This window comes from Rhinatrema bivittatum, chromosome 1 (genome assembly GCF_901001135.1).
Source record: "Rhinatrema bivittatum chromosome 1, aRhiBiv1.1, whole genome shotgun sequence".
In the NCBI taxonomy this organism is placed as follows: Eukaryota; Metazoa; Chordata; class Amphibia; order Gymnophiona; family Rhinatrematidae; genus Rhinatrema; species Rhinatrema bivittatum.
Window position 1 is genome coordinate 47,037,208 of NC_042615.1, and position 10,908 is coordinate 47,048,115.

General features: G+C 44.9%; 1 protein-coding gene across 1 annotated transcript in view; it reads right to left on the bottom strand.

The window, feature by feature from the left end:
* Positions 1 to 10,908, bottom strand: part of ZNF827 (zinc finger protein 827) — a 377,001-nt gene that overhangs the window by 207,992 nt on the left and 158,101 nt on the right. Inside the window, 2 exon segments of the mRNA XM_029601924.1 lie at positions 9,599 to 10,493; positions 10,495 to 10,616. Coding sequence (XP_029457784.1) covers positions 9,599 to 10,493; positions 10,495 to 10,616 — 1,017 coding nt within the window.

Sequence of the window (10,908 nt, forward strand, 5' to 3'; positions counted from 1 at the left end):
AATCAAAACCCTGCTCTCTTGTAACTATTTAAGCCGCAGAAACTGAATTTTGTCCTGTTTGCCCAGCTGTAGACTAACTACCTCAGAATAAAGCAAATACTCTGGAAACAGCCAGCCATCTAGCTGCGATCAAAATAGTTGCTCTGGTTAGTGCTACACTGTCCCTCACTGGAGGTCACTGGGAAGAGGATCATGTGTATGTCAGCGTGCCAGGCCTTCACCCAGCCTGGCAGGACACATGTCAAAGAATCTCTCCTAATCTCTGAATCTGGCAATGGAATGAGCAGGGCCCAGGATCTTAGGAGGTTAAGCAGTATATGTTAATCTCTCCCAAGGGACTGGATACAACTCAAAACGCTGAACTCTTGCCCCAATAAATTCTCACCACAAATTCTTTGCGTTCCCCAGAGTGTAAAACAGACAGCAGTTAAAAAGCCAGGACAGGATAATAAAATTTACAATCCTGGCCAAAATCTGAGCATTTTGTAGAGGCTGGGATTTAACTGATCACAAATCTCCCCCCTAAAAATGTTTTAAAATTCACATTTTTTCAGCCCATCTCTAGATTTATTTATTTAAAATCTTTTCTATGCCATCGTTAAGCTAGATGCAGTCACAACGGTTCACAATAAGGCACATAATTTCATGTTGCTTAAATGTGTTGAATTATATTAACTAAACAGGTGCCATCCAAATACCGTAACATAGTTTCATATTAAATATTACTTAGTGGGTGTGATAAGTCACGTCTACTTCTATATATATCAGCTATAAGATAAATTAATACTTAAGTCTAGTCCTATATTGTTGAAATATAATAAAAATAAATACACACAATTCGAGTAAGATGGTGTGTGTGTGTGTGTGTGGGAGTTCTGCTGACCACATCCTACATTTCCCTGGATTCTATTCTCCATTCTCTTTGTGGTATGCTTGCTTAAATATTGTATACACCAAAAGCGCAAATAAATTCTTTTTGTTCACAGTTCAAATAATATAATTTATTTATTTTCAATACGGTGACTCCTTTCAGTAAAACAGTGTTGTACAGCGAATCCCCCAACACGGACCTGTGTTTCGCCAGTCCGGCTGGCCCTGGGGCACGCGCGCGCACCTAAGGAACTCCCAAGCAAGATGGCGGTCGGCAGCGACCGATGGGCGTAACAAATTCCTAACATTTTGTTTGTTTTTTGGACCTCCGCAGCACACTGAGCTGACAATTTCAATATATTGTCCACTATGATTCCTAGATCTTTTTCTGGAGTGGTAACTCCTATCATGAAACCTAACATTGTGTAACTACAGCATAGGTTATTTTTCCCTATATCCATCACCTTGCACTTGCCACATTAAATTTCATCTGCCATTTGGATGCCCAATCTTCTAATCTTGCAAGATCCTCATGCAATTTGTCACTACCTCTTGTGATTTAACTCCTCTGAATAATTTTTTTTTATCTGCAAATCTGATCACTTCACTGGTTGTTCCCCTTTTGAAATCATTTATAGATATATGAAAAAGCACCGGTCCAAGTTATAGATCCCTGAGGCAGTCCAGTGTTTACCTTTTTCCACTGTCAGGACCCGACGAGAGAGGAAGCAATTTTAGATCTAATTCTCAGTGGAGCGCAGGATTGGGTGAGAGAGGTAACGGTGGTGGGGGCTGCTTGGCAATAGTGATCATAATATGATCAAATCTGAATTAATGACTGGAAGGGGTTCAGTATGTAAATCCATGGCTCTAGCGCTAAACTTTCAAAAGGGAAACTTTGATAAAATGAGAAAAATAGAAAAACACTGAAAGGCGCAGCTACAAAGGAAAAAAGTGTGCAACAGGCATGAACACAGTTAAAAAATACCATCCTAGAAGCACAGACCAGATATATTCCATGTATTAAGAAAGATGAAGGAAGGCAAAACAATTACCGGCAAGGTTAAAAGGTGAGGTGAAACAGGCTATTTTAGCCAAAAGATCTTCATTCAAAAATTGGAAGAAGGATTCTTCAGGAGAAAATAGGATAAAGCATAAGCAGTGGTAAGTCACAGGCTAAGAGAGAATTTGAAAATAATTTGGCCATAGAGACGAAAACTCACAATAAAAACTTTTAAAAATATATCCGAAGCAGTTCCAAGATGGCGCTCTAGGGGAAGGACGTGTGTAAGCCTCTGTCCCCGATTACCTAACATTTTCCTGATGCCGCACTCTGGCTGTAAACGGAGGGCCCGAGAAAGGCTTAATGTGGATGCCCTACCACAGGGCTGGACACGGGGGCCGATGGACGATCACATTCTGCGAGGAAGTGGGACGCCGCGAGAAGAGTCGCTGGAGGGTAGCCATCGAGACGCGGCAACAACCGGCACCCTCCTAGACTCACCACTATCCTTGTCCCCGGCGGAGAGAACAGCTCCCGATAATCTAGCAGAAGGTTGGACAACTACCCCGGTTCATCTGGAGGTACTTCCGGGTCGCACCAAGGAGGAAGCTTCGTGTGGAACGGAGGAAAGTTCCTCAAGCACGGGGCGACCTGAAACTACAGGATTTGACAGAGAAATATCTCGAGGAGGAGAAACACTGCCAGGAGCTCAGGTGGGTTCACTGCAAAACAAATTGAACTTAGAGGAAGACTTAATGCAGGACTATGAATTAGAACTGACCCCGATGGTAAGACCAGAAACTTTTTCATTAGAAGTGATATGGTCTGCGACTGAGACTTTAAATACAAATGTATCCTTGCAAATAAGACCGTTGGTAAGGAGAGTGAAGCAATTGGAGCCTGTATTAAAAAAAAAATGGGAAAAAGAATTGAAGAAAACAAATGGGATGTGGAAACTTTAAAATTAGAAATGGGGGAGGTGAGAAAGCAACAACTGAGTTTGATGAAAGATAATTTATATTTTCTAAGAAAATCTGAAAATGTTGAGAATCAATATAGAAGCAAAAACTTGAGGTCAATTAATTTCCCTAGGAAAATCACTGTTACTCCTGTTGAAATGTGGACAAAGTATGCGTTGGAGAATTTAAAGTTACCACAAGCCACCCTACCCCCATTATCGAAGATTTACTATCTACCCGGCAGGAAAAAAGCACCTACTGAATCTGGTGACATGCAAATATTGTCTCCTTTAAATCTATCAGAGAGATTGGAAGCATCAGCAGAAAAAGAAGCCCAACCAGCAACTTTGTTAATAACTTTTTTGTTGGACTCAGATAGGGATTGGGTTTTAAGAGTTTATTTTCGTAATAAAAGTGAGGAATTCTTAGGTATGAGGGTGCAAAGTTTTCCTGATCTCGCAAGAGACACACAGCTTAGAAGGAAGCAATTCCTAGATTTGAGAATAAAAGTAATACAATTAGGTGCTCAGTTCTTCCTGAGATTCCCCTGCAAGTGTCTCATTAAATTTTAATGACGTAAATTATACTTTTTTTCAACCGTCTCAGCTGGAAAAGTTCATAAACGATAAGTTGAGAGTTAAGACAGAGAATAGCCCCACTCCTGAGCATGTGTAACCTCATAAGGATTAGGTGTTCTGTTTCTGAATTTACAATTCCTCCCTGGAGCTTTCAGTAATAAATTTGTTATTATAACATTGTTTCTTCTTGATTAGAAAGTCGTCTCTTGCGAGGAACTCCCTTCTTGTATTGGGGGCTAAGGGATGTATTGATAATAGTTAATGAATTATTTCTCTGTTGGATATATTGGGGTGGAATCTGTATATTTGTTTATCACTACATTTTGTTTTCCTATTCAATGGTATACTATGTATCATCGGGAAAAAAACCAATAAATAATTAATTGAAAAAAAAATATATATATCCGAAGCAGAAAGCTTGCGAGGGAGTCGGTGGGACTGTAGGATGATCAAGGGGTTTAAAGGGGCATTTAGAGAAGATAAGGCCATTACAGAAAGATTAAATGATTTCTTTGCTTCAGTGTTTACTGAAGAGGATATTGGAGAGAGACCCATTCTGGAGAAGGTTTTCATGGGTGATGATTCAGATCAACTGAAACAAATCACAGTGAACCTGGAAGATGTGGTGGGGCTGATTGACAAACGGAAGCATAGTAAATCACCTGGAAAGGATGGTATACACCCCAGGGTTCTGAAAGAACTAAAAAAATGAAATTTCAGACCTATTAGTAAACATTTATAACCTATCATTAAAATCATCCAATGTACCTGAAGATTGGAAGATGGCCAATGTAACCCCTACCCCTATATTTAAAAAGGGATCCAGGGGTGATCCGGGAAACTATAGACTGGTGAGCCTGACGTCCGTGCCAGGAAAAATCGTGGAAACTGTTATAAAAGAATAAAATCACAAAACATTTAGACAGACATGATTTAATGGGACACAGCCAACATGGATTTACTCAAGGAAAGTCTTGCCTCACAAATCTTCAACATTTTTATAAAGGGGTGAATAAACATGTGGACAAAGGTGAACTGGTAAATGTGGTGTATTTGGATTTCCAGAAGTCGTTCAACAAAGTCCCACATGAGAGGCTTCTAAGAAAAACTAAAAAGTCATGGGATAGGAGGTGATGTCCTTTTGTGGATTGAAAGTTGGTTAAAAGACAGGAAGCAGAGAGTAGGATTAAATGGTCAGTTTTCACAGTGGACAAAGGTAAACAGTGGAGTGCCTCAGGGACCTGTTCTTGGACCAGTGCTTTTTAATATATTTAAAAAAAAAAAATTCTCACAGTAAATACTGTGCCACAGTACTGGAGAGCAGCGTAAAGAAAAGTCTAAATATCTCATTCTTCATTAGCATTCCTATATTTGCCTAGGTGACTGTGAAAAGACATCACATTCATGATTAATGCCCCTTACCATGGCTGAAAAGAAATAGGGCAGTTTACTATACTGCTCCAAAGTGGTGCAAAATAAGTTATTGCCTAAGGTGAAAAGGAGACAACCTTAGGAAGAAAACTCACAATAGTTCTTATTACTACCTCCTCCGGAAAAAAATTACAAAAGAGGTCACACTGAAAATAGAGCTTTCAATTTGCTTATTCTCCTAGATGAACAAATTGCAACCAAACATGCAACCTAAATAGTCAAAACGTAAAGAAAGTTTGCGCCCATAAGTTTCAATAGAGACTCCATAAGAGTGTTCAACCCCATATTCAAATTCTGAAGGTAGCGGCCTTAATAATGCAGGCCTTTGCAAATTATCTGCTCCACATGAGAAGGATTAGCAACCACGTGAACCTTCAAAGTACTACATTTAGGCCTAGGAAAACGAGACTTTTCAGATCTTGATGTGCCTGTCGCCGCACCACATGGCAAATCTTCAATAGACAGCATAACAGACTTTGTTGGTAGAAGCCTTCTTTCTTGCCTGAAGAACCAAACCCACTATCAGAGTAGCCCTTGCCTTCTCTTCAACCAGGAACTCCTTAGGACTCCTTCCTGAAATGGGTAACTTCCTTCTTCAAACTCCCTCCAAGGACAGAACCCTCACCCAGTGAAAACGTCACCACAAATCTTCTCCCAAGACAGATGAGGAATTTCAAATACCTCAGCTTCCTGGTACCCTCTTCTCTTCAAATTCCTAAGGACCCTCTCTGTTCAAACCCCCAGGACCCTTTTTCCTTCCTGAAAGGACTGGACTTCTCCAGACACTCCTCAGTTGTGAGAAGGTCCCTGTGAAAGGAAAGACCCCACTCTGTGGGGTGATGGCACCTCAGACTAAGGATGACAGACTGGCATTTCCAGACTACCAACTCCAAAAATCCTACTGCATCACATGGGACCACCTCCCAATGCACCTTGTCTTACCTCCTGTTACTCTATCTATACTGACTTCACTAGCATGGGCAGGGTCTGTTGAGAGCACTGATCCTTCACTATTGGCACACTAGGTCTGTTGAGGCCATTGTGGCCGCAAAAGTTACTGGAACTCCTCTAGCAAGGGGCAAATTTGAGTTCCCTTACACCTGCCTGCTTTATCAGCAGAGAGCCTTGAGTCTAATATATTTCTGTTGCATAAGCTTGAGCAACTGCCACTACTTCCTCGCTCAAGAGGGTTAGTGCAGATGTTCTGCAAGGTCCAAAATGTCAGGATATGCTTGTATCTCTTTGAGATCCAGAAGCTGTACTGAGTCCTTCCTGTCTGAGGACACTCTGCACACACAATAGTCAAAAAAATTCAGGTTCAGAAACTCAAAATCTAGTCCCATAGCCAATGTAATTCCTTTCCCATTTGCAAGTGACAGCTATGTATGGGAACCCCATGTTACGGGACCGGGCCGTGCCCCGGTCCCTCCTCCTACCTCGGGGCCGGCCTGGCCCGCACGGACTTCTCTTTGGCCCGATAGGCCCGACCAGCGTCCTGCCGCGGCTCTCCCTGTGCGAGGGAGACGCCACCCACCTGACGCGCTTGGCCCCGCCCCCTAAGTGCGCGCGCACCCGGGGGCTGGCGCCTTAAAGGGGCCAGCGCAGGAAATATGAGGGGGACACCCTGGATGACGTCAGACGCTGCAGGGTATTTAAACCCTGCAGCTTGACTAGGACAGGGCCTTGCAACGAGGTTCACTCAGTCCCCTGAGTTGCTAGTTGCTGCGTTGGATCTTGGATCATCTCTTCTGTCTTCTGACCTGGCTTCGTCTCTTGACTACGTCTTCAGCTTCCGTCCCTGGTTTTGGTTTTGACTTCTGACTTCTGGCTTCTGACCCGGCTTTGTTCTTGGACTCAGACTTCAGCCTCTTCCACCACTTCAGGTAACCAATACTTGCTGGCCCAGAGGATTCTCCTAAATCCCAGCGGCTCGGGCTCTCACGGGCTCCTCCCGGGGGAGCCGTGGGCTTCCGAGGGTGATGATTCTTCCAGCCTCCTACGCCCCGCTGTCCTCATCATCCATCTCTTCGGCCGCTGCCCAGATCCTTGGTCGCATAGGGTCCCGCCTAAGTCCAAGAGGTTCGGGTTCCTACGGGCTCCTCCTGGGGGGACCTCGGACTTCCAGTGGCGAAGTCTTCTCTGGAGTCTCTTCAGCGCCGCCTCCCAGCTGTGACATTCCCTGTGTAACATCTGCAGTCTCAGCTGGCCCAAGGGTCCACAACCATAACACCCCAATGATCCAACCCTTAAGGCAGGGTATGATCCAGGGGTTTCTGTGACCCAGAGTACTCCAAGACGTCCAGGCTCATAGAAGGAAATTACATGGTAGGCTCACCCCTATTCTTGGGAGTCAAGCGTCCAAATTGGAGGTCCTGTTTAGATCAAAGAGTTAATTGGCAGACCTATGTCCAAAGGAAGGAACCCAATGAGATGCATAACGTAACTTCTTCTCTTTGTTGATTGTTTATTGGAAGAAAAAATGTGTTTCTTGCAAAATGTTTTCAGTCTTAAAGGACCTGACTCACAAGAGGCATGGTCCTGTAGTTCAAAACTACATTCGTATCTCAAACAAAACAGAAAAATGTGGGTCTCTGGGGCCTTACATACATTGTGAAGTTTGCAACATCTAATTCTAAGATAGTGGCTGTAGAGCCCTCGCCTGAGGCACTCTGCCTTCACTGCTGTGAGCACTGGCAGTACGACCAGGACTCAAGGAGCATTACTGCCAAGCTTTTCCAAGGCCAGACGCAGCACTCCATGCAAACTGCTGCAATCTTTCCCTGTCCAACACCAGCAAAACAATGGAGCAAGAAGGTCTGTTAAAGCAAGAGGTGAAACAAGGCAGGAAGTGCAATGATGCAACTTGCAGTTTGCAGACAGCCCACATTTTCTGTGCTGTCTTCAGGATCACTGGATGGAGGGGAAAGGACCCCCTACCCCTCGCCCCGAAAAACAAAACCCTGCTAAAAATTGCATTTGATTCATTTAAGTTGTAGATAATAAGTGCCGGTGAGCCTGGACGTTTTGCGGTATTCTTTCTGGGCCACAGAAACTCCTGGGTCACAGCCTTGTTGAAAGGCTGCACCATCGGGGGAGCCCACAGAGCTGTCACTTGGAACTGGGAAAGGCTTTATATTGGCTATAGGACTGGGCTCTGAGTTTCTGAAAGTGAATCTTTTTTTACGGTGTGTGTAAAGTGTCTCAGACAGGAATAAAGCAATGCTGCTTGCCAACTCCAACAGGTATAAATTAAATTTTTTTTTTAACAAATTCTACCTATAATATAAAATGTGATGCTAACAAATGTCATATCACAGTAACCAAACTAAATTTTATTTTCCAGTTTTGCTGTCTAGAGTGTTTTTCTCAATTGTACTCTTCTGTCTTTTCTCTGCTTTCATCTTGTCTGTCTGCCTGCCTTTTCCTGGTCCCTACTGCCTTCTCCTTTATTCCATATCTCTTCAACATCTGGCTTTCTCTATCTTTCATCTCGCTTTCTAGTTCACTCTTCTCTCTAGTTCTCTTCCTGAACTCACCTCTCCATCTCTCCCTTTCTTATCTCTGTCGCTACCTCACAGCTTCTCCCCATTCAATCCATCCCTCTCTGGATTCCTCTACTCCCCTGCAGCCCTCTCTCTCCCCCCTTTTGGTCTCCCCTACCCTCCTTCATCCCGCCATCTCTCCATCCTCCCTGCTCTTCTTTAGCCTTCCAACTTCTATCTCTGTCTCCCACATCTCCCCACCCTTTTCAGCCCGCTATCCTCCTGAGCTAGGGGATCAGCCAAAGAGCTGTGTGTGCTGTCTCTATAGCAGCCCCTCCTTCTGTCCATGCTGCCTGCTTCGTTCCTAAAACAGGAAATGCACACCCATGGAGAGGAAGCAGGGGATTGCCATGACGACAGCACAGGCAGCTCTTCTGCTGCTGCCCCAGGCAGGGAGACACTGCAGAGAATCCAGGAGGCGGGGGGAGAGAGAAAACAGCTCAGGAGTCTCCTGAAAGCTCCAGGAAACGGGGGATGTCTGGGTTTGAAGCTGCTGGTCGCAGTGACGCTCCCTCATGCAGCAGTGCCCAGAGCTCATGACTGCTGGGAAGTGTTACTAGAAGAGGAATATCAATCTTCACTAACTCAGCCACAGTAAAAGGGGAGGCCTCGGGCCTTGCATTCTGGCCTTTAATAGCGCTACGACAAATTTGGCACTAAGGTTCTTGGCGAACGCAGGAGGGCTGTTTTTTTGTTGGGTTTTTTTTGCATATTTCTATTTATAAACATTGACAAGACATTACAGTATAATGACAAACTTCCTTGTTCTGAAAACAGATCACAAACATGCGAAACGTCACTTGATCTGATGAAAAATATGAGCAGTACCTTTAATCTGCAATTCAGCCACCCCTGAATACCAGTAGGTAATAGCACGCTTCCTGTAAGCCCTGGGATTACCTGACATGCATAGAACTCTGTTTGTCCAAAGCTTTATTATCCGGCTTGCAAAACTTTCATTTGGAACTCGACTTTTGGACAGAAACGCAGTGCATTCAGTTGCTGCGGTTTGTTTGGGTTTTACCATTCCGCTGAGGCCCCACAAGTTACTACTTGCAGTAGTAAGTGGCAGGAGAGTTTTCCCAACTAAACATGCGTCATACTCTGCACTGTACTATCAGATGTCTTGTCGCCCTTACCCCCTCTTCCAGAATTAAAATCATTTTTTCTCTCCAGTTAAGGAATGTAAACGCAGGCATACAGAAGAGCACCTACCTGCATGGCTAGGTTTGGAAACTCTTCCTTTGGGTGTTGGGAGTAACAATAATTCCAACGAGTGCTGCGTGGTTACCCTCTCCTGTCTCTTCTCCGGAAGATGTGGCAAATCCTCTCCCGCCAGGGCCTTTTTCTTCTCAGCGAGCAGGCTCCCGGCGGCCCTCGCAGCGACCTCCTTGAGCAGGGCAGCAGAGGAGGTCATCGAGGCCAGAGAAAGGAACGAGCTGGCCGGCGGCGGGTGCTCCTGCCCAGAGGTCAGGCTCCTCTCGCTGACCTTCTTGGACAAAGCTGCCAGGGTGGAGCTGGCAGACTGCAGGCTGAAAGGCGAGGAGAAGGCTTCAAACCGCCGGGTGTCCGCCGTCCTTGAATGCGACTTGTCCTGGAGGACGGCGTTGGCCGCCGCTTTCAGTTTCAGAATGGCCGAGTCCGGGGACAAGCCGCAGCCGGTGCCAGAGGCTTCCAGCCATTTGCCTTGGTTCCACACAAACTGCTGACCGGCGTTGCTACCGTACTGGTCGCTTTGGTCCTGTTTCTCAGCCAGCTTCCTGGCCAGCACGCTTAGCTGCTGGGCATGGTGAGATGATGGCGAAAAGGAGAGGTCCGAGTCCAGGCTCGCTGGGGACCCCCCCCTGCCATTTGCGGTGACCTCTGTGCTCAGCTTGAGGGAACCAGCCTCCAGGAGCCGTCTCAGATTACTGCTCAGTGACTTGGGGGTACCAGAGGGATCCTCTTCCTCCAGAGGAGAAGCAGCAGGGGAGAGGTGAGTTTTACCCTGCAGTGCATCCTGCGGAGACTCGCTTTCGGGGATGCCTAGCTCCGTGTTGTTGCTGGGGGTAGCACTTCCCAAAGAGGTGTCCGGTGACGTGGATGTCTCTTGAGCCCGATCTTCAAGCAAACAGCTGAAAGTTCTCCTGAACCTCTCCATAAGATGCTTCCGAGGATGGTGTCTCGGAGGTGTTGGCGAACCAATGCTCCTCTTCACTGAGCTCACCGCCTGCTTCCTCTTGTCTAACACCATCTGCAGGGGAACAATGGTACAAAAGAGCATTTACCTCAAAGCAAGAACAAGAATGAGTCTTAATGACCAGACAAGTTCTCCATGATAAACAGTGTGAAAAACATTTGACCACAGAAATAAAACAAAAAATGTGTTTATAGTACATTTATATTACACATTAGGAACAAGTAGATTACCTATGTGTGAGTGTGTGTGTGTATATATATAGATATATCTATCTATATTATATATATATATATATTATATATAGCTATATATATATATATATATAATATATATATATATATAGATT